Source organism: Bubalus bubalis, chromosome 6 (genome assembly GCF_019923935.1).
Source record: "Bubalus bubalis isolate 160015118507 breed Murrah chromosome 6, NDDB_SH_1, whole genome shotgun sequence".
Taxonomy (NCBI): domain Eukaryota; kingdom Metazoa; phylum Chordata; class Mammalia; order Artiodactyla; family Bovidae; genus Bubalus; species Bubalus bubalis.
In genome coordinates this window covers 68,841,348-68,863,449 of record NC_059162.1, presented here as the reverse complement: position 1 = coordinate 68,863,449, position 22,102 = coordinate 68,841,348, and the positions used below count along the sequence as shown (strand labels likewise).

At 36.3% G+C, this 22,102-nt stretch overlaps 1 protein-coding gene across 4 annotated transcripts in view; it reads left to right on the top strand.

Annotated features, from left to right (window-relative positions):
- Positions 1-297: 297 nt before the first annotated feature.
- The window catches only part of ACADM (acyl-CoA dehydrogenase medium chain), a 35,583-nt gene continuing 13,778 nt past the window's right edge, over positions 298-22,102 (top strand). The window contains exons 1-9 of one of the 4 annotated variants that reach the window (XM_044944835.2): positions 376-493; positions 1,068-1,201; positions 3,836-3,923; positions 9,782-9,879; positions 9,993-10,062; positions 11,193-11,293; positions 11,812-11,892; positions 19,517-19,647; positions 21,448-21,556. In XM_044944835.2, coding sequence (XP_044800770.1) covers positions 1,193-1,201; positions 3,836-3,923; positions 9,782-9,879; positions 9,993-10,062; positions 11,193-11,293; positions 11,812-11,892; positions 19,517-19,647; positions 21,448-21,556 — 687 coding nt within the window. In that variant the 5' untranslated portion in view covers positions 376-493; positions 1,068-1,192. Of the gene's footprint in view, positions 494-1,067; positions 1,214-3,835; positions 3,924-9,781; positions 9,880-9,992; positions 10,063-10,873; positions 10,952-11,192; positions 11,294-11,811; positions 11,893-19,516; positions 19,648-21,447; positions 21,557-22,102 lie in introns of those variants that run through there. The other 3 variants (XM_025288437.3, XM_006060234.4, XM_025288438.3) reach the window with 3 other exon arrangements.

The following is a 22,102-nucleotide window of genomic DNA, read 5'->3' as shown; positions in this document are numbered from 1 at the left end:
ACCCCCACCCCCGACAACGTTCGCCCTCCGGGTTCTGACTCCGCACAGCTGTCAGCCTCAGTCTTCCCCCAACATGGCTCGTCGACTGAATTCAAAGGACCGACGGGAAGATATGCTTTTTCAGGGAAATTCATTGGGTCCCGTCAGGCACCTAGAGCACATTAGACCTCCCTCCAAGATGGCGGGGGCCGCAGAGCGGGGGGGCCATTGCCGATTGAGCATGCGTTCAACTAAGCCGCGCAGGCTGCCCCCTCCGCCGTCTTTCGTTTTCCTTCTAGTCCCTTCCAACTGAGGCCCCGCCCACAGCTTTTGCGGGTGGGCGGGGACATAATATAGGCAGGGGCAGAGGCGTCCCTAGCCAGGCGCGTCCGCGGAGTTGGCACAAACGGGTTAGAGACTGCAGAACCAGACCGGCAGTCACCATGATCGCGCTGTTTAGGCGAAGCAGTGGGGTGAGAGGAAGAGCAGGCCTCGGCGCCGGTGGGAAGTGGAGGTTGTGGTGTTCGGGAGGGGGCCGGGCGGGGTGGGAGGTTGTAATAAGGAAGGAGCCCAATCATCAGGCGCCTTGGCCCCTCTTACCCCGCTCCTGGATTCTCCAGGCAAAAACACTGGAGTGGGTTGCCATTTCCTTCTCCAATGCGTGAAAATGAAGTCGCTCAGTCGTGCCAGACTCTTGGCGACCCCATGGACTGCAGCCTACCAGGCTCCTCTGTCCATGGGATTTTCCAGGCAAGAGTACTGGAGTGGTGGGGTGCCATTGCCTTCGCCGCCGCTCCTGGTAGCAACCACGATTCCGGACCCTCGCCTGGCTTTCGCGCCTACCCATTCCTCGCACTGTGGGACAGAACGCTTTCTGGGTTTTCAGTTTCCGTATCTCCTTGGCAATTGGCCCGTATATAGATGGCGTCCCCTTTTCAGAATATCTCTTTTCTTTCTCTGGCCCGAGAACCTTCCAAAGATTTCCCAGAGGAATCCTGTCATATCCCGAAGTAAACCCGTCTTTTAATTGGTCAGGGCCTAAAAATTACAACCGTGTTTTTGCTGAATTAGTTTATTATCTCTTGTAGGACACTCTCTCTTGGCTCTCAGTCCCTACACTAATAAGGAAGTCTTCTATAATGTATTTACTACAAAGTGCAGAATTCAGATAATCTTTACCTTGGGTGCCCGCCAAGTAACGAGGAAAAGGAAAATGGAGCAGGTGCTCCTTAGGGTACTTAATATATTTTAATATCCATTTGGTTTTAAAGTATGGAGGGAGGCGCTTCCAGGTTGTGTACGTGTAAATAAAGGAGAAAAGAAAATCCCAGAGCTTTGCTGTGAAGCTCGTCTGTTTATTCTAGTGTCTCACAGATTTTAAGTTGTCTCAGCTACTAGATACAGTTCGCTATTTTAAATATTATTGCCATTTATATGTTATTTATAATTGAGAAAGTTATGTCTTGTACCAAAATAGAATCGGGTTCAGAGTAATTCTAATGGGTTATTGCCCAGTATTTGTCATTGCTATACAAGTTAATGGGTGCTGAAGGCAGAAATTGGGGGATTTAAAAAATGATTTTACATGCTGATACCAGGAAAAAAGACCTGGATTTCTCAATCTCGGGGAGGGGGCAGGTGGTGGGGGGTGGGGGGTTGTTGCGGGGACGAAATAGATACAGAAAAACCTGATCCAGAAAATTTAGGCCACTTTGACACTCCCATAAAACTCAGACTCTTAATTCCTAAGAAATAGGCAAAAGTTTTCAATTTTAGCTGTGCTGTTATTGCAAAGTTAATGGTTGATTAAAGTTGCTGCCCTTGGAGGTTTTGAATTCCATGTTTCTAGCAGAGAACCCAGAGTTAATAACATTTATAAACGGTTTTGCTTCCAAGACATTAACTTACTTTGATCATCTCGACAGGTACCCAATAAGGTTAACGTCATTTTCCAGGTTTGGGAAGAAGTTAATAAACAAGTTTGTGGACATTGTTCCCTGGCTGTAACTACCTTTATACTTTGTTTTATGTAACAGATTTTCCTGTAGGTTATATGTGAACTCTTTGTAAATTACTTTAAATACACTGATAATTCCTTATTTAAAATCTCAGCAAACCATTTACCCATATTGTGAGGTCTGATTTTGTGCCATGCTGTCTAAACACACATTTAGAAGAGGTTTTTAGTTTCATTTTCGTGCAATTTTTTTTCCTTTATAGAATCTAATAGCAAATTAGGATACTTGAATTGAAAGAGCAGTATAGCAGTATGGCACGAATTCTTCATCGTAAATGTTAAGGTAATAATCCTGGTTCCTAATAGAAGAGTGACCTTGGCCAATTTTACTTGACCTTTCTGAGCCCCAGTTTCTTCATATACAAAATAGGAATAAAAATAATTCCTTAGTATTAGGATTGACTCAGATTCAGGTGCATTAATACATGGAATGTGACTGAACAAGAATAGGTTTGGTGGACAATGAGTACCTGAGAAACCAGGTTTTAACTCCAAAATAAAATTAATGAAAATTACAAAGAAAATGTGAATTTTTATATTCTATAATTAAAAAAAATTGTAGTATAAAATATATTATTGAAAGGGTTATTTAAATTAATACATTTGATAGTCTATATTGTCACTTCACATGCAGGTAATTCTGTTTACAAGTTGAAGTTGTTATCTACAAAGTGGACAGTTTCTTTTCACAGATTTTGAAAAACATAAGTTCAGTCCTTCATCTTTTAGTAGATTGTTGAATTTCTCTTTTCTTTCAATGTCTAGCTTAGTAAAATTTAGTTCTGTCAAATTCCTTAAACTGTAAATTGTGTAATTTTGGCTCTCCTTAAACATTTACTCGAGTTCCAGTATGGTTTCCAGTTTGATAACTTTAATAAATGCAAGTGGTTACTTTTTGTGTATATTGAACTGTTATGAGTATAAAAATAGATTGCAAAGGAACAATACCTGATTATATCCTTTCTTTCTATGAATATAAAAATAGGTTGCAAAGTAATATCTGATTATATTTTTATATATCTTTTTGAAGAAATGAGTAGATTTCAGAAATTAAGACAAATAGTTGAGTAATGGTTTAAAATAGGGCTCGCAAACTTTTTTGTAAAGAGAGAGTAAATATTTTTGGCTTTGTGGACCATGTGGTTTCCCAGCTCTGCTGTGATAACAGCAATAGACAATGTGGATTGACTGTGTTCCAGTAGAATTTCATTTACAAGACTGGTGGGTACCATAGTGTGCTGGCTTGCCTCAGAACATTCTAAGAATACTTACAGACAACAGAAGAAAATATATAACATGCATAGGCTAATTTGTTTTGTTAAAGTGAGATATCTTAGAAAATGGAGTGCTTCAAGGGGAAGATTCCCAGAGATATTCTTGGGAGGCTACCAGGGACAGAGAACCAAAGTTGATGAATGAGGCAACTCTTGAATGTAGAGTGATACTATTTCATTTTTGCCCCCCATTGCAATTCCCCAGTTACAAGGTGTTCTGGTGCTGGAAGGTGAGATTTCTGGGACAGTGGTTCTAAGTCTACTACTACCCCTGACTCTTACTTGTCTTGGAAATATTCCATTTTAGTAGTGCAAAGCTACTGATTAGTTTTATTTGCATTGCATTTTTTAAAGAAGAATTTCCTTTATGATAGGTGTTAAAACATCTGATAATTGACTTAATACAAAAATCAAATTATGGTTGAAGGCATTTAAGTAATGACTTAAACTGTGTTCCTGAATATGGTCAAACAAGTTGCTCTGTTTACTTGTAAATACTTATCAGTATTCTACTTGACTGATGTTTAAATTCCCAAACTTATTGTAATAAAATTATTCTTTACAGGTACTGAGAAGTCTTTCTCATTTTGACTGGAGATCACAACATACAAAAACTGCCCTACAACGTGAGCCAGGATCAGGATTTAGTTTTGGTATATTTTGTTTTGTGTTTTGACTTTAAACTTATATTTGTTATATATATGAAACTTTTTAAAAAAGACTTTCTGTTTCATTATTTATTTATTATTGGCTGCCACATGGCATATGGGATCTTAGTTCCCTGACCAGGGATTACACCCGTATTCCCTGCAGCGGAAGCTGGAGTCTTAACTATTAGATCAACAGAGAAGTCCATATATGTGACTTTTTATATGTAATTATCTGGAATATGTTGGTAAACAAACTTAGTAATGTCTGTCACCATCCGTAGATTGTTCACTGTTAGTCACACCCATCCTTTCTGATCTTGTTTTCTTCTTCAGCTGTAGTTCCCTGTAGTACATCTGTATTAGCAGCATGTATATATATTCCTGCCATTTTTCAATATATCAGTTCAGTTCAGTTGCTCAGTCGTGTCCAACTCTTTGCGACCCCATGAATCACAGCACGCCCGGCCTCCCTGTCCATCACCAACTCCCGGAGTTCACTCAGACTCATGTCCATCAAGTTGGTGATGCCATCCAGCCATCTCATCCTCTGCCATCCCCTTCTCCTACCCACAATCCCTCCCAGCATCAGGGTCTTTTCCAGTGAGTCAACTCTTTGCATGAGGTGGCCGATGTATTGGAGTTTCAGCTTCAGCATCAGTCCTTCCAAAGAACACCTAAGACTGATCTCCTTTAGCATGGACTGGTTGGATCTCCTTGCAGTCCAAGGGACTCTCAAGAGTCTTCTCCAACACCACAGTTCAAAAGCATCAATTCTTCAGTGCTCAGCTTTCTTCACAGTCCAACTCTCACATCCATACATGACTACTGGAGAAACCATAGCCTTGACTAGACGGACCTTTGTTGGCAAAGTAATATCTCTGCTTTTCAACATGCTGTCTAGGTTGGTCATAACTTTCCTTCCAAGGAGTAAGCGTCTTTTAATTTCATGGCTGCAATCACCATCTGCAGTGATTTTGGAGCCCAAAAAAATTAAGTCTGACACTGTGTCCACTCTTTCCCCATCTATCTGCCATGAAGTGATGGGACCAGATGCCATGATCTTCATTTTCTGAATGTTGAGCTTTAAGCCAACTTTTTCACTCTCCTCTTTCACCTTCATCAAGAGGCTTTTTAGTTCCTCTTCACTTTCTACCATAAGGGTGGTATCATCTGCATATCTGAGGTGATTGATATTTCTCCCGGCAATCTTGATTCCAGCTTGTGCTTCTTCCAGCCCAGCGTTTTCTCATGATGTACTCTGCATTTAAGTTAAATAAGCAGGGTGACAATATACAGCCTTGACGTACTCCTTTTCCTATTTGGAACCAGTCTGTTGTTCCATGTCCAGTTCTAACTGTTGCTTCCTGACCTGCATATAGGTTTCTCAAGAGGCAGGTCAGGGGGTCTGGTATTCCCATCTCTTTCAGAATTTTCCACAGTTTATTGTGATCCACACAGGCAAAGGGTTTGGCATAGTCAATAAAGCAGAAATAGATGCTTTTCTGGAACTCTCTTGGTTTTTCGATGATCCAGCGGATGTTGGCAATTTGATCTCTGGTTCCTCTGTCTTTTCTAAAACCAGCGTGAACATCTGGAAGTTCATGGTTCACGTACTGCTGAAGCCTGGCTTGCAGAATTTTGAGCATTACTTTACTACTGTGTGAGATGAGTGCAATTGTGCAGTAGTTTGAGCATTCTTTGGCATTGCCTTTTTTTGGGATTGGAATGAAAACTGACCTTTTCCAGTCTGTGGCCACTGCTGAGTTTTCCAAATTTGCTGGCATATTGAGTGCAGCACTTTCACAGCATCATCTTTCAGGATTTGAAAGAGCTCAACTGGAATTCCATCACCTCCACTAGCTTTGTTTGTAGTGATGCTTTCTAAGGCCCACTTGACTTCACGTTCCAGGATGTCTGGCTCTAGGTGAGTGATTACACCATCGTGATTATCTGGGTTGTGAAGCTCTTTTTTGTACAGTTCTTCTGTATATTCTTGCCACCTCTTCTTAATATCTTCATAAATAACAGATCCACTGTTCCATGTGAATAGTCTTCAACTTAGAAATGAATACAACAAATACTTTTTAAACACTATTACATACACATTGCTAGGTATCTACTAATAAGCCAGAGTCTAGTTTGGCTATCATATATGGAACAGCAGTTTGGTGCTAAATATGGTTCTTAGTCTTGGGATTGGGGATCCATGTGGTGTTGGGGGAAAACAGAATAACATTTGCTTTCCCCTTTTCTTTCGAAAATGAAAACCAGACAAAGAATTTGAAATAATAACACCTTTCTTCAGCATCCTTTGCCCCCTAGAGTGCTTCTTGCTTCAGAAGTATTACCATTTCTCTAGTTTAAAAACCGATTTTCTCAATCCACTTGGTCTCAGAAAAAGTTAAAAGGCAGCTGAGATACAAGTCATACCCTGAAAGAAATAGCAAACTCAAAACTCCCTAGGGTTAACATTTTTAGTTTTTATTTTTTGAGATTGTTAGCATCCATATAAAGTTTTTTTTAACAGAAGTGAAAATTTCAAAGCAAGGTGAGGATAGCAGTTTGGGACACTGTATCTTCTTATTTTCTTATTGAGATATTAACATAGGTTTGGTATCATTGCTGTTTAGTTTCAGTTTGTCACATACAGATTCATACCCAATAGTAAGAGACTAGTAGTAGGAATCTGTGGTGATTTGGTGAGTGACAGAGGATGAGATATAAGTGTTTCGGAGGGAGATTGTGGAGGTCAAGTAAAGGAATATTGATAACACCTGTGACCAGTTGCACCTATCTGTAACACAAGATTTATTTGACGATTAAATTATATGACATACATAAAATCCTAACATATAGTGATGGGATCAAAGTACGTTCTCAAACAATACATAATAGATCCCAGCCTTCCCTACTTCTTTGCCACGCACAATCTTGTATGTGTTGTTGTGCAGTCGCTAAATTGTGTCTGACTCTTTTTGACCCCATGGACTGCAGGACGCCAGGCTTCCCTGTCCTTCACTCTCTCCCAGAGTTTGCTCGAATTCCTGTGCATTGAGTTGGTAATGCTATCTAACCATTTCATCCTCTGCTGTACTCTTCTTTCGCCTTCAATCTTTCCCAGCATCCAGGTCTTTCCCAGTGAGTCAGCTCTTTGCATCAAGTGGCCGAAGTATTGAATCTTCAGCATTAGTCTGTCCATGGGCATTCAGGGCTGATTTCCTTTAGGATTGACTGGCTTGATCTCCTTGGTCACCAAGGGACTCTTCAAGAATTTTCTCCAGCATAATTCAAAAGCATCAATTCTCCAGCGCTCAGCCTTCTGTATGATCCAACTCTCACATCCATATATGACTACTGGAAAAACCATAGCTTTGACTAGATGGACCTTTATTGGGCAAAGTAGTGTCTTTGCTTTTTAATATGCTGCCTAGATTTGTCATAGCTTTCCTTCCAAGGAGCAAGCATCTTTTAATTTCATGGCTGTAGTCACCATCAGCAGTGGAATCCAAGGGAAAAAAAAAAATCTGTTACTGCTTCTACTTTTTCCCCTTCTATTTGCCATTAAGTGATGGGACTGGAGGACTGGATGCCATGATCTTCATTTTTTGAAAGCTGAATTTTAAACCAGCCTTTTCACTCTCCTCTTTCACCCTCATCAAGAGACTCCTTAGTTCCTCTTCGCTTTCTACCATTAGAGTGGTATCATCTGCATATCTGAGGTTGTTGATATTTCTCCCAGTGATCTTGATTACAATTTAGGATTCATCCAGCCAGTATTTCAGTCCAGTATTTCACGTGATGTACCCTGCATATAAATTAAATAAACACAGTGACAATATATAGCCTTGATGTACTCCTTTCTCAATTTGGAACCAGTTCATTGTTTCATGTAAGGTTTTAACTATTGCTTCTTGACCTGCATACAGGTTTCTCAGGGGATAGGTAAGGTAGTCTGGTATTCCTATCTCTTTAAGAATTTTCCACAGTATGTTGAGATCCACACAGTCAAAGACGTTTGTGTAGTCAACAAAGCAGAAGTAGATATTTTTTGGAATTCCCTTGCTTTCTCTATGATCCAACGAATGTTGGCACTTTGATCTCTGGTTCCTCTGCTTTTTCTAAATCCAGCTTGAGTATCTGGAAGTTCTCAGTTCATATACTGCTGAAGCCTAGCTTAAAGGATTTTGAGCATAACTTTACTAGGATGCAGAATGAATGCAATCATATAGTAGTTTGAACATTGCCCTTCTTTGGGATTGGAATGAAAACTGACCTTTTCCAGTCCTGTGGCCACTGCTGAATTTTCCAAATTTTGTTAACATATTGAGTACAGCACTTTAACAGCATCATTTTTTAGGATTTGAAATAGCTCAGCTGGAATTCCATCACCTCAACTAGCTTTGTTGGTGGTGATACTTCCTAAGCCCTGCTTGACTTCACACTCTAGGATATCTGACTCTAGGTGAGTGACCATACCATTGTGGTTATCTAGGTCATTAAGACCTTTTTGGTATAGTTCTTCTGTGTATTCTTACCACCTTTTCTGCTTCTGTTTACCATTTTACCATTTTTGTCCTTTATCATGCCCATCCTTGCATGAAATGTTCCCTCAGTATATCCAGTTTTATTGAAGAGATCTCTAGTCTTTCCTATTTTATTGTTTTTCTCTACTTTTCATTGTTCATTTAAGAAGGCTTTCTTATCTCTTCTTGATATTCTCTGGAACTCTGCATTTTATCTATAAAATGAGAGATTTGATCTTAGGCTATTGAATACCAAATTTCTAATGTCTTTTATATTTTATTTCACACATCCCTATACAAGTTATTGGTGTAGTCCTAAAATTATTATTTTTCATTCTTACCTTTCTGCCTTTTCTTTCATTCTTCTTGCGTAAAACATCATATATCGCTCTTAAATTTTGCCTATCCTTTAATCCTTGGATGCAACTATAATAAAACTGCATGTTAGTGCAGAATTGCAAAAATTAGTAGTAATTGGCTTCTGTGCTTGGTCCAGCCACCCTATTTCTTTCTTTAATTTAAGAAGCCTTCCCACCACTTTTGTCAGTTGCTTTGGGCTCCTTCGGAGAAGGCAATGGCAGCCCACTCCAGTACTCTTAACTGGAAAATCTTTATAAACTTAAGTTACCTGAGTTTAAAGAAGTAAGATTGAGTTATGGTATTCTTATATGATATTTTGTACAAGTTTTATTGGTGTATGGTCACTGGTCATGTCTTACCTCCCTAATTAGATTGATTCTTGAGGTCAGGATATGTCTTACATTTTAGTTTCATTTCAGTATTAGTAAACATATGATGATCTTTGGGCTTCCCTGGTGGCTCAGAGGTTAAAGCATCTGCCTGCAATGTGGGAGACCAGGGTTCGATCCCTGGGTTGGGAAGATCCCCTGGAGAAGGAAGTGGCAACCCACTCCAGTATTCTTACCTGGAATATCCCATGGAGGGAGGAGCCTGGTAGGCTACAGTCCATGGGGTTGCAAAAAGTCAGACATGACTGAGCTACTTCACTTTCACTTTCTTTCATGATGATTCTGCTTCGGAGTTAAGAATAAGTAAGAAAAATTGTTTTTACTTTAGTACTGGGAAGAGAAAAACTTGTTTGTATCTGTTACTCATTTGTAAAAGTGAGAAATCTTACCTACCTTTTTGGCATTAATATTGACATAGATTTAATTATACGGTACAGTGAAATCTTGAGTAGTCTGAAAGCACATTGCGTTGTAACTTTCTGGCTATCAAAGGTGAAAGTCTCCGTTATAATTATAAATATCTACATACTAACTTCATTTTCTCAACTCATTGTCCTATTTAAATATTTTAAAAATAACTTTCCCTTAGAATTCACTGAACAACAGAAAGAATTTCAAGCTACTGCTCGTAAATTTGCCAGGGAGGAAATAATTCCAGTTGCTGCAGAATATGATAAAACTGGCGAGGTAGGTATATGCACTTTAAGGAGTGAAAGTCTTTGACAAATTTTACAAGATTTTAAATATAAGTAGATTTTAAATATAACTTATTTTCTCTATTATTATTATATTTCTTTCAGTACCCTGTCCCATTAATTAAAAGAGCCTGGGAGCTTGGTTTAATGAATACACACATTCCAGAAAGTTGTGGTAAGCTTTCTTTACATTTTTAATCCTAGCATGCACATGAACAAGAAAACTCTAAAACTCTGTTCAGTCATTCTTTCAAATATTTGTCACCATTAAATGGTTTTGTACCTATGTGCCCCTGTATAGTGGAGAAGGCAATGGCAACCCACTCCAGTACTCTTGCCTGGAAAATCCCGTGGACAGAGGAGCCTGTGGGCTGCAGTCCATGGGGTTGCGAAGAGTTGGACATGACTGAGCAACTTCACTTTCACTTTTCACTTTCATTGGAGAAGGAAATGGCAACCCACTGCAGTGTTCTTGCCTGGAGGATCCCAGGGACGGCGGAGCCTGGTGGGCTGCTGTCTATGGGGTCGCACAGAATCGGACACCACTGAAGCGACTTAGCAGCAGCAGCAGCAGCCCCTGTATAGACTTCAATGTTTGCCAGCTTTTAGAAGCCTTGTACTCAACAATCAGAGGCATTCTTCCTTCTTTGTAATTGGTTCCAAAGTGGGGTTTCCCTGGTAGCTCAGATAGTAAAGAATCTGCCTGGAATGCTGGAGACTCAAGTTCAATCCCTGGGTCAGGAACATCCCTGGAGAAGGAAATACAAACCACTCAAATATTCTTGCCTGGAGAATTCCATGGACAGAGAAACCTGGCAGGCTACACCCCATGGGTTCGTAAGAGTCCAAGTAGACCTAGTGATTAAATCACAATGTTAACTTAATCCTTGTTAACTTCTCTGTCTAGGTTGGTTGAGTTGTTGCTTTTAAATTCTACTTTCAATTTTACATTTAATTGAGACTTCCTTTCACTCCTTTCCTCAAAGGGTCAAACTTTTAGCAAAGTTGAATCAAATGTTTGCAAAATCAAGGTGAAGCAGGAAGACAGGTCCACATTACAAATAGTAAGAGAGCTTTTTGAAATTTTAAAACTAATTTTAGCTTTCTATAACAAAGTATACTTTGTTACTGTATTGGCCCAAAATCTTTTAGTTTCTTATGTTATAGATATTGTATTTGTAAATTTACTTTTAAGATTAAGTTAACCTAATTGTTATATTGCAAGTCATTTAAATAATTTGCCTTTATTTCTGTTGAGATATGCTATGTATTACAATGGGCTCTTAAAACATTTTGATATTGTAGGAGGTCTTGGACTTGGAACTTTTGATAGCTGTTTAATTTCTGAAGAATTGGCTTATGGATGTACAGGGGTTCAGACTGCTATTGAAGCAAATTCTCTAGGGGTAAGTTATTTAGAAAATTAATTGGCTAACTGAGCTGTTGTTAATGAAAAAGCCCTGCTAGGTTAGGTTAGTTGGCAGAACACAGTTTTCTTCTTAAAAAAAAAACAACACAAGGTTCTGCAAAGAAGCCTGGATTTTTACTCCATGAGTTGATTGTTCTGACCATGTTGTCATTAGTACTTGGAGTCCTGCCTGTCCTTCTGGGGAAACTGTACACTTTGGCTGTGGCTTCAGTGGCAATTCCTAGATGAGGTCATTCAGGAAAAAGATTGGGATGACTTGCTGCCACTGCTGGCAGTGCTGAAGTTTAGTGAATAAGTCTTAGGAGACCTGATCATATGTACCATGTCATTTATTATAAATTTAATTATTTATCTGTGCATTTTACTACAGTAGATGTTTACATATTACGTTACCAACAAGTCCTATATAACTTAGTTTTATGTGCATACTTGGATTAACAGATTTATACTTTAAAATATCTTGCTTTTTTAATGTCACTTTCCTTTGGTTGACAGCAAATGCCTGTTATTATTGCTGGAAATGATCAACAACAAAAGAAATATTTGGGGAGAATGACTGAGGAGCCATTAATGTGTGTGAGTATATGCAGCAGCTACTTTATTTCACATTTAAGAAAGGAATAAAAATAGAAGAAGAAAGGAATAAGCATGCTCTTTTTCCTTTTCAGTCTGTATGTATACATTGGGCCATATAACACATTAAGACAAAAGCAACATATTTAAGTACAGTAGTGTTTTCTGGGATGCCAAAAAGTTTCATAAAATTATTCTCTTGCCTGTTTCCAGAAAAAAGAAACCTACTTATGATGTTTCTAGGATGCCAGAAAAGTATCGTAAGAATCCTCTAACTTATTTCCAGGCAAGAAATATCTACTTAATGGAGCACTCTGGAGCTCTTGAACTGAGTGGTTGTGTGTCAGGAAGTTCAGATCAAGTATATAATTCTAGGTGTTTGAACTAATAGTTTATTGAACTAATAAGAAATTAATATGACTGAAAAGATAACTGTTGGATGACTGACTTCAGGAGGAGAGTTATAGATTTTATTTAATTTTCTGAGAGTTACTCAACTAATTTTTAAATTGGATTTTTTTAAAAAAGAGATTTTCATACATTTTACACACATGCATACTGAATTTTTATTTTGAAAGTGACTTTACATAAGGATTTTTTCTTTCTCTTTTGGGTATTAGTCAAACATTTCAGTCTAAGGTCTGATTGTGATACTGAAACAGTAAATGGTTATTAGTTTTGAGCTACTTGTGAGAATCAGTCTGAAAGAGTAGAAAGTAATATTTGAAAATAAATGTTTTAAATTTATTTCAGGGCCTAAATTTCAGGCAAACTAATAAAAGACATTTATATGTATTTCCTACTTAATTGTCAATTTGTTTCAACAAATGAAAGTTTCTTAGAAGGCTAAATCTCAATATTCTCTAAGAATTGTGTGAAAAATCCAAGTTCTTTTCTTGTAATGTATAAAATGTTAGAAACAAGCTAAAAAATTGTAGCATAGAGAGATGGTTAGAAGAACTTAATGCACTGATAAGAGTATTTGTAATTATCTTATTAGTTATAAATAGGTATTTCTAAAATATTAAAGTCTTTTAAAAGTAGTTTAAATATTTTAAACATTTCTTGGACAGTTTTGTTTGTTATTCATACATTTAATATATGTAAAAATATATTCATTCTAGTCCCTAAAGTATTCTGATCTCTGAATTAATAACGGTTTGCTGTACATTTTCTCTCTTCTAGCTCATAATATATACTCAAATATGTATCTAGTGCAATTGATATACTCAAATATGAAGCCAAGGGTGAAAATGAAAATAATCAATAGGTGTATTAATTCAAAGTATTGCTTAATTTATACTAAGTTTCAGTTAATGCCCAATAACATTTATAAAATTATAGTACTATTGTGTTTTGTTTAAACTTACTAGAAATTAATATTTAAGTTTTTTTCTGATTATAAAAATGACATAGAAGATTTAGAAAGATATGAAGAGGAACAAAAATGTCTGTAATCCCTCAGATATGAAGTTAACTGGTATAACTGTCTTACTGTATTATTGTATACTCTATTTGATTTTTTAATACACACATGTATTTTTCACAGTTATGGTTATATGTGCAGTTTTATATCCTTTTTAATATAATAAGCATTTTTATGTTCTACTTTTTAAATACTATGATATTTATTACTACATAATATGCTATCTAATTGATGTACTATAAATTATTTCACTAGTCCATATTATTGAATATTTAAATTCCTTAGATTGTTGCTTTTAAAAATAATGTCATGGTAAAAATTTATACAGAAAAAGATAAGTCTTTGGCTTTAACTTTACAGGGTTGGTACATATTTGTAAGATTTAATCTCTTGCCAGATCGTGCGATCAGTTATACTCTTGTTGAGGATATGAGAACAGAAATAAATAAGGGTAACACTATAATTATTTTTTTAATTGGAGTATAATTGCTTTACAGTGTTGTGTTAGTTTCTGCTGTATAATAAAGTATATCAGCTATATGTACACAACACATATATCCCCTCCTCTTAGACCTTCCTCCTACTCCCTCCATCCCACCCCTCTAGGTTATCACAGAGAAAGGAGCTGTATAATTATTTCTCAATACCACTTAGTACAGAAAAATTTTCCAAAAATCAACTAATTGTGTTATTGTATATATATATTAAAATAATAAGAAACCACAATTTTCTTTTTTAAAAATTGGGTTAAATTTTTTAGACAGCATATACCTAAATATATACAGTATTAGATGACTAGAAACAAGTATTAGACTGTTGGAACAAGCTTGTCATAGGCAAGACCTTCAATAAACTTATTTGTCCAAACATGGTCTAAGAACTTTGAAGTGTCTGAAAAAACCTAGCAGTGGTAAAGAGAACTCTTGTCACAAAACCATACATTTCCAGTGGAACTGGGAAGTATTAACAGCTGAAATGTAACTGAAGCAATGCTGAAGTTGAGGTCCCAAGACCTGGCTTCAAGCAATGTAGTAGCAGTAGGATCTTATATAGTTACTTAGCTTCAAAATCTCTTCTGAAAATAGGGCATATAACATCTTAGAAGGATACAGTAAGATAAAGTACTTATGTTTTTATAATAATATCTTCACATAGTGTCCCTTTTGCAATATAATAGAGAAATTTCTTTCATACCTAATACCAGGGGAAACTGTTTCTCTTTAACTGCCATTCATTCATCCATCCATTCACTTAATATCTGAATTCCTTGCTATATGCCAGTTTACACTTACAGGTAGTATTTTTTTGTTTTGGTAAGTAGGAAGCATAGAGTCAGTTTTATAGTCCTCTGTTAGTAATTATCTGAACCTCAAAGCATGTGTTGTAGTATGTTATTCTTCTAGTTTACTTTTACTTTAGTGTGATTTTTTAAAAAAACATGTATTATATAAACTACCTCCAGTCCCTTTAGAGTGTAAGACCAAAAAAGTTAGTAATTTAATAGAGAACAATGCAAAATTGCTTAGTAAACTCTACAAAAATAAGGTGGTGGCGTCATCACTAATAAGCTTGTAATGTTATTCTCATTCTTCTAATTTTTTGAATACTGTGTACCAGGTGGACTTAGAATAAAACAGTGAATAAAACTGGGCTCCTGCTCACAACAGACTGGTAGACCCTCAGATCCTTACCCAAATTGTATTATTATATTTGTGTTATTGTATCATAGGATTTATACAATTATGCAACATAAATTCTTCATAAATAATTATGAATAAAGGAATATTATTGTAATATATTCTCTTAATATTTTAATATATTATTTTAAGACTATTAATATCTTTAAGAATATTAAATTAATATCTTTTAAGACAATCTTTTAATATTATTTTAAGAATATTATTTTATTATATTTATATAAAAATAAATATTAATTTTCTTGACTTACAGTGTGGTAGTGAAGACAAGTTGCAATGGAAGCAAAAGTGGCTTCTGCCGAAAAAAACATAAAATTACTCTGTGGCAATCAAATAAGACAAAAACCATCCATTTTGTATAGAAACACACAAACCCATACACTTTATAAGCTCTAAAAACTATACGTTATAAACCGGAGGAATGTCTAAGAGCGCATTTCAAGTGAAAAATTCCCAAAGTTATCAATACTTAAAATTTTGGTATTTTAAAGCGTTATTTTTTCTGAACGGTTCATTTGTATAATACTTTTTTGTTGTTGTAATGATGCTGAAAACATCTTTGAATCTCCGGATAGAAGAGTAATCTAGTTAACTTTATGTGTCATCTGAATTTGCTCTATCACATATCTGTGAAAAGGCCATCTAGCTCATGTTTTCATATCTGGGAGTCACAGGCTCCTGAAGCAGCTGCATTTAGGAGTATCTCTGACCATTAGAAAGCTTTTCTAGATTATATGCTCCTGAGGAAAAGGATTGTGTCATTTCTTTTTATCATTTCACCGCCTGATACCATTATAGGTGTTCAGTAAGTTTGAATAATTTCATAGTAGTTTTCTCCTATCAATTCAAATTCTTTCCCTTGCCTATATAACGCTTCAGATATTTGATTATGGCTATCATGTGATCTTATCTTTTCTAAGCTAATTAGAGCCAATTTTTTTCATCTTTTTTTCACAATAAAGTCCCATCACCTTATTAAAGGTGACTCAAAAATATCGTAGTGTTAAATATAGTACTCTAACATGGTGTGATAAGTACAGAGTAGAATGGTTTCATCACTCTCATTTTAGATACCGTGGTCAGTCACGTCTGACTTTTTGTGACCCCATAGATTATAGCCTCCAGGCTCCTCTGTCCATGGGATTTTCCAAGCAAGAATACTGGAGTGAGTTGCCATTCCCTACTCCAGGGGATCTTCCCAACCCAGGGATTGAACCCACATCCCTAGCATGACTTGCATTGGCCAGTGAATTATTTACCACTAGTGCCACTTTTAGATAATCTAGAAAGAAGCAGTGAAGAGTGGACAGGAAATAATTTTGTTTGGGACACATTTTGCTTAAGGTATTTATTACCAAGAAGAATGTCTAATAGATAAATCCATGCGATAAGGTAAAGGTCAGGGGAGAGGTGAAGCCTGGAACTGGAGACTTAATAGGCTATTCGGTGAGTATACCAAACCTTAGCACCAATGGAGAGACTGATTTGGTAATTTAAGTCAAGAGTAAGTTTTATATCAATCAACAGTGCTAATGCTATGATCTGTATGATCTATGTTTAGATCTGATCTTTACCTTCCTACATGGACTTATCTCTTAGACATTCTTTCTGGCAAGACTTAAATAATTGATAAAAAAAATAAATACATTGATGCCTTCAAATTGTGGTGCTAGAGAAGACTCTTACGAGTCCTTTGGACTACAGGGAGATCAAACCAGTCAGTCCTAAAGGAAATGAGCCTTGAATATTCATTGGAAGGTCTGATGCTTAAGCTGTAGTACCAATACTTTGGCTTCCTGATTCCAAAAGCTGACTCATTGGAAAAGACCGTGATGCTGGGAAAGACTGAAGCAAAAAGAGAAGGGGGTTACAGAGGGTGAGATGGTTAGATATAGCATCACCTACTCAGTGGACATGAATTTGAGCAAACTCCGGGAGATATTGAAGGACAGGGAAGCCTGGCGTGCACAATCCATGGGGTTGCAGAGAGTCGTACGTGACTTACTGACTGAACGACACCTGAACTGCTGGTACTTTGCCCTGCACAATGCTATTTCATTCTTCTGTGCCTAGATCTGCTTGCCTCATTTATTTGTCCTTCAAGACTTATCTCCTCCAATGAGTATTTATTGTATCTCCTCCAAAAGTATTCTTTTTACCCTCCTTATCACTCACCTACCACCCTTCTATAGGTCTAAGTAGTCATTTCTAATGTCCTTATGGTCCCTTACTACTTTGAATTAAAATGAACTGTTAAGGTTTCTCTCTTTGGACTAAGTACCTTAAGGGTGAGGAACTTGTGTCTTTAGGCCTTTTATTCACAGTTCTGTCACCTAATAAACGTGAATGAACTTCAGCAACCCATTGTTCACCCTTCACCATCCCTTTATCCTCTTAGGAAATCTGTATGCCTTCCACCATCCCTGCCTCTTGAGAAATCTGTATGCAGGTCAGGAAGAAACAGTTAGAACTGGATGTGGAAAAACAGACGGGTTCCAAATAGGAAAAGGAGTACATCAAGGGTGTATATTGTCACCCTGCTTATTTAACTTATATGCAGAGTATGTCATGAGAAACATTGGGCTGGATGAAGCACAAGCTGGAATCAAGATTGCCGGGAGAAATATCAATCATCTCAGATATGCAGATGATACCACCCTTATGGCAGAAAGTGAAGAAGAGCTAAAGAGCCTCTTGATGAAAGTGAAAGAGGAGAGTGAAAAAGTTGAGTTAAAGCTCAACATTCAGAAAACTAAGGTCATGGCATCTGGTCCATCACATCATGGGAAATAGATGGGGAAACAGTGCAAACAGTGTCACACTTTATTTTTTTGGGTTCCAAAATCACTGCAGATGGTGATTGAGGCCATGAAATTAAAAGATGCTTGCTCCTTGAATGAAAAATTATGACCAACCTAGGTAGCATATTAAAAAGCAGAGACATTCCTTTCCCAACAAAGGGTCTGTCTAGTCAAGGCTATGGTTTTTCCAATAGTCCATACATCCATGTATGAATGTGAGAGGTGGACTGTAAAGAAAGCTGAGCACCGAAGAATTGATGCTTTTGAACTGTGGTGTTGGAGAAGACTCTTGAGAGTCCCTTGGACTGTAAGGAGATCCAACCAGTCCCTCCTAAAGGAGATCAGTCCTGAATATTCATTGGAAGGACTGATGCTGAAGCTGAAACTCCAGTACTTTGGCCCTCTGATACGAAGAGCTGACTCATTTGAAAAGATCCTGATGCAGGGAAAGATTGAAGGTAGGAGGAAAAGGGGATGACAGAGGATGAGATGATTGGTGGAATCACTGACTCAATGGACATGAGTTTGGCTAGACTCCAGGAGTTGGTGATGGACAGTGAGGCCTGGTGTGCTGCAGTCCATGGGGTGGCAAAGAGTCAGACACAACTGAGCGACTGAACTGAACTGAACTTATCCCTTTATCCATTACTGTTTACATCTTGTCACACCTCTGTTGAAGAGCCTTAAGAGGCTCCTGTTTTTTCTACCAGATAAAAATTTAACTTAGTATAATAAAAGTGTTTTTTGTCATCTGTTCCCTTCCTTTCTTCCCAGATTAATTTTCTACCATTCCTTTACATGCTATAGAATCTGTATACATGTTATAGAATCTGATTATCCTCTAAGTATTCCTTTTCATTTTTTGAGACTTAATTTAAGCATCACCTCTGGAAGCTTTCTGGATACCCTAAAACTAAACGTAGTATTTTAAGCCCTTTATGTATGACTATAAGACTTAGATATGTAATTACAGTATTCTATAGTATTCATCTCTATTGTTATATTGTAAAAATTTTGAAGACAAGATATTTTCATCTCCTCCTTTATAATCTGGTAAATAGTAGATACTACTCAGTACATGTTTGAATGAATGAGTTCATGTGAAATTGAATTTAACTTGGTTGAAGATACCTAACATTTTAATTTTTGACATAGATTATTGGTATTCTTCATAGTGAAGGACAGGGAAACCTAGTGTGCTGCAGTTCATGGGTCGCAAACAGTTGGACATGACTTAGCAACTGAACAACAATAATTGGTATCCTACATCTAGTTTTTGTGTGTGTGTGTAATAAAGTTTTATTAAAGTATAAAGGCGATAGAGAAAGCTTCTGACATAGGCATCAGAAGGGGGCAGAAAGAATACCCCCTTGTTAGTGTTAGCAATGAAGTTATATACTCTCCAGTGAATCCAAAGAATGTCTAGAGGTTGTAAAGACCTCACCAGACCTACTCCCATAATTTACATTTTAAGATAACAGAATTAGCCAGAAGGTTTAATCCAGAGACTGTCCTCAGGCAGGATACATTATTGTTATATAATGTTTTTACATTTAAACAGTTTGCTTCTGTAAGACCATTTTATTTTTACATATTTTAAAATATTTAAAATTATTGACAAAAAATAAGATACCTTTCTGGTTCTAAATGTTCATAATTTAATAATTAACATTTATTTATTTCCTTTTTCCCATATATTCAAGGCCTATTGTGTAACGGAACCTGTAGCAGGCTCTGATGTAGCTGGTATAAAAACCAAAGCAGAAAAGAAAGGAGATGAGTATATTATTAATGGTCAGAAGATGTGGATCACCAATGGAGGAAAAGCTAATTGGTATGTTGTTTAAAACATCTCTGTACATTGTTTGTTCATTACTTCATATTCAGAATCTACCCCTCTCTCCTTTCCTTTGTTATTAAATCACCACAGTTAAGATCAGTTTTATTCATGGAACTGGATGGTCCATAAAATATTATAAATAATTGAGTAATTTTCAAAAGTTCTAAGTCCTGAGCTATTTCTTCAAATCATCTCAGAAGTTTAATTTGTAAAATAAAACAAAACCACCTGCTCTGAGTGAATCTAATTAGGAAAGCTAGAGCTCCATCTACTTGGCTCACTACACCTACTCTCCATACTCTGCACCAGAACCTCCTTGGAACCATTCCCCTAAGACTGAGGGAAAAAGGAAAGCCACTGGTATAGCACATTTCTCTAATCCTGAGCAATAAGCATTATCTTTTAGAGTGGACAGAATTTTACTTTAATAAAATCTAAAAGGCCCAAATATGTAAGTTCAAAAATAGTGACATGAAGTTCAACAAAGTGTTATAAAATCACTTGTATAAATATAAAATGTTGAAGGAAAACATATTTGATAGCACTTTTTGTGAAAAAAAATATGAGAAAAGGATCAATAGGAATCAACCGTCTGATGTATCTGCCTTTAAAAAGTGAATGTAGTTTCTTGCTGAAGTATAGCATCAAACAAACAGGAAAAAATGGCAGCAGTACTAGGAAACACTTTTTAAGACAGGCATTGACAAAATGGAATAAATTCAAAAGCTAGTAAATGTTCTTCATTAGGGTGAAGGTGGAAAACATGTCCTGTAAAGAATAAAGGAATTAGATTTGTATTGGAAGAATTTAAAAATTTTTGAAATAATGTCTCATACAAAGAAGACTAGGTTCATACATTTGCTTCAGAAAGCCAGTTTAGAATAAATGGGTGAAAGTGAGACAAATGTAGAGTATAGCTCAGCATAAGGACAAGCATTTCGATAGTGGTTCTATCCAATATGTAAGATGTCATGGGAAAAATGTATTTACTCATCATTACAAGTATATAAATAGAAACTTATAGAGGAAGGACTCTCTGCTGATTGGAATAATGAACTAAAAATGGACTATCTTTCCTTGTCTGCAAAAATTCTGATTATATATATATATATATATATATGCTCTTTCAGCATTATTTTTTGGCAAGAAAAGCATTATTCCTGAGAGTGAGTTTACTGTCTGTTTTAAATATGTCCATCACTTTACGAGTGTATTTTTGAGTTATCATAATATCATCAAGTAATAAAAAAGTGAAGAAATGATTACAATGTAACAAGTGAGAGAAATCCAATAATGCAATTAGAAACTTTCACAACTGTAAGAATTCATTAAGTACAACTCATCATGTAATAAGACAAATTAGGTAAAATGTGAAACTGGAAAAAGTTTTTACTATTTTTTTAAACTATTAAGTAAAACTATAGAATGAGTGATAGTTTATTAGTTTTAAGCACAGAAAATAAATTTGTTGTTAAAGGAATTTAAAAAAAATTCTCCTATTCCAGGCTATTTAGAACATGGGTTACATGGATATTTGGATGTTTTTGCCTTTTCTCCTCATGTTGCATTTTTAAATCTTTCTGGGAAAGAAGTAGATGTGGGTTGAAATACTAGCTCTGCCACATCATAAGATTATGACCTGGGCAAGCTTTTAAATCTCTGAAGCTTCATTTCTTCTATAAAATGGGAGTAATAATAATTGGGATTGTTGGGAGGATTAACTAAGATGGGAGTGATCATATGTTGTATGTTGTTATCTGCTGATACCGTTACCTTTATCATCATGTTTATTAGGTATTTTTTATTGGCTCGTTCTGATCTGGATCCTAAGGCTCCTACTAGTAAAGCCTTTACTGGCTTTATTGTGGAAGCAGACAGCCCAGGAATACAGATTGGAAGAAAGGTAAGTGTGTACTTAGAGTGATTAAGGCCTCCAATATTGTTTTAACTATAAATTTCAAAATTACTAATTTCAGTTTCCTTTATTGAAAACATTTTGTTTGTATTAAGTTGCAATAAAAATAAATCTGCATTTGATGTTATCGGGTAAAATAATCCTTCCTGAAGATTTTTAAGTTGAGAATAGTCGTTTCAAGTCATTTGAAAGAGTGGCCAAATTGTATACAGTTTGTATACATATACAATTCTTTATGTTTACAGTTTGTATTCTCATTGCTCCTGCTTCTCATGCTGCTTATTAAAAACCAGATTATATTTTTTTCTTAAGAAGGGTCATGGTATCTACAACTTGCTCTCAAATAATTCAACAAATAATGCTAATAGCTAATATTTATACACACACACAAAGCACACATAAAGCAAATGTGCCAAAATTGGTGAATCTAGGCAAAGGTATATAGGTATTCATTTTACTCCTCTTGCAATTCTTCTGTTGGTTTGAAAATTTTTAAAACAAAACATTGAAGGGATATAACTATCTTGGTAATTT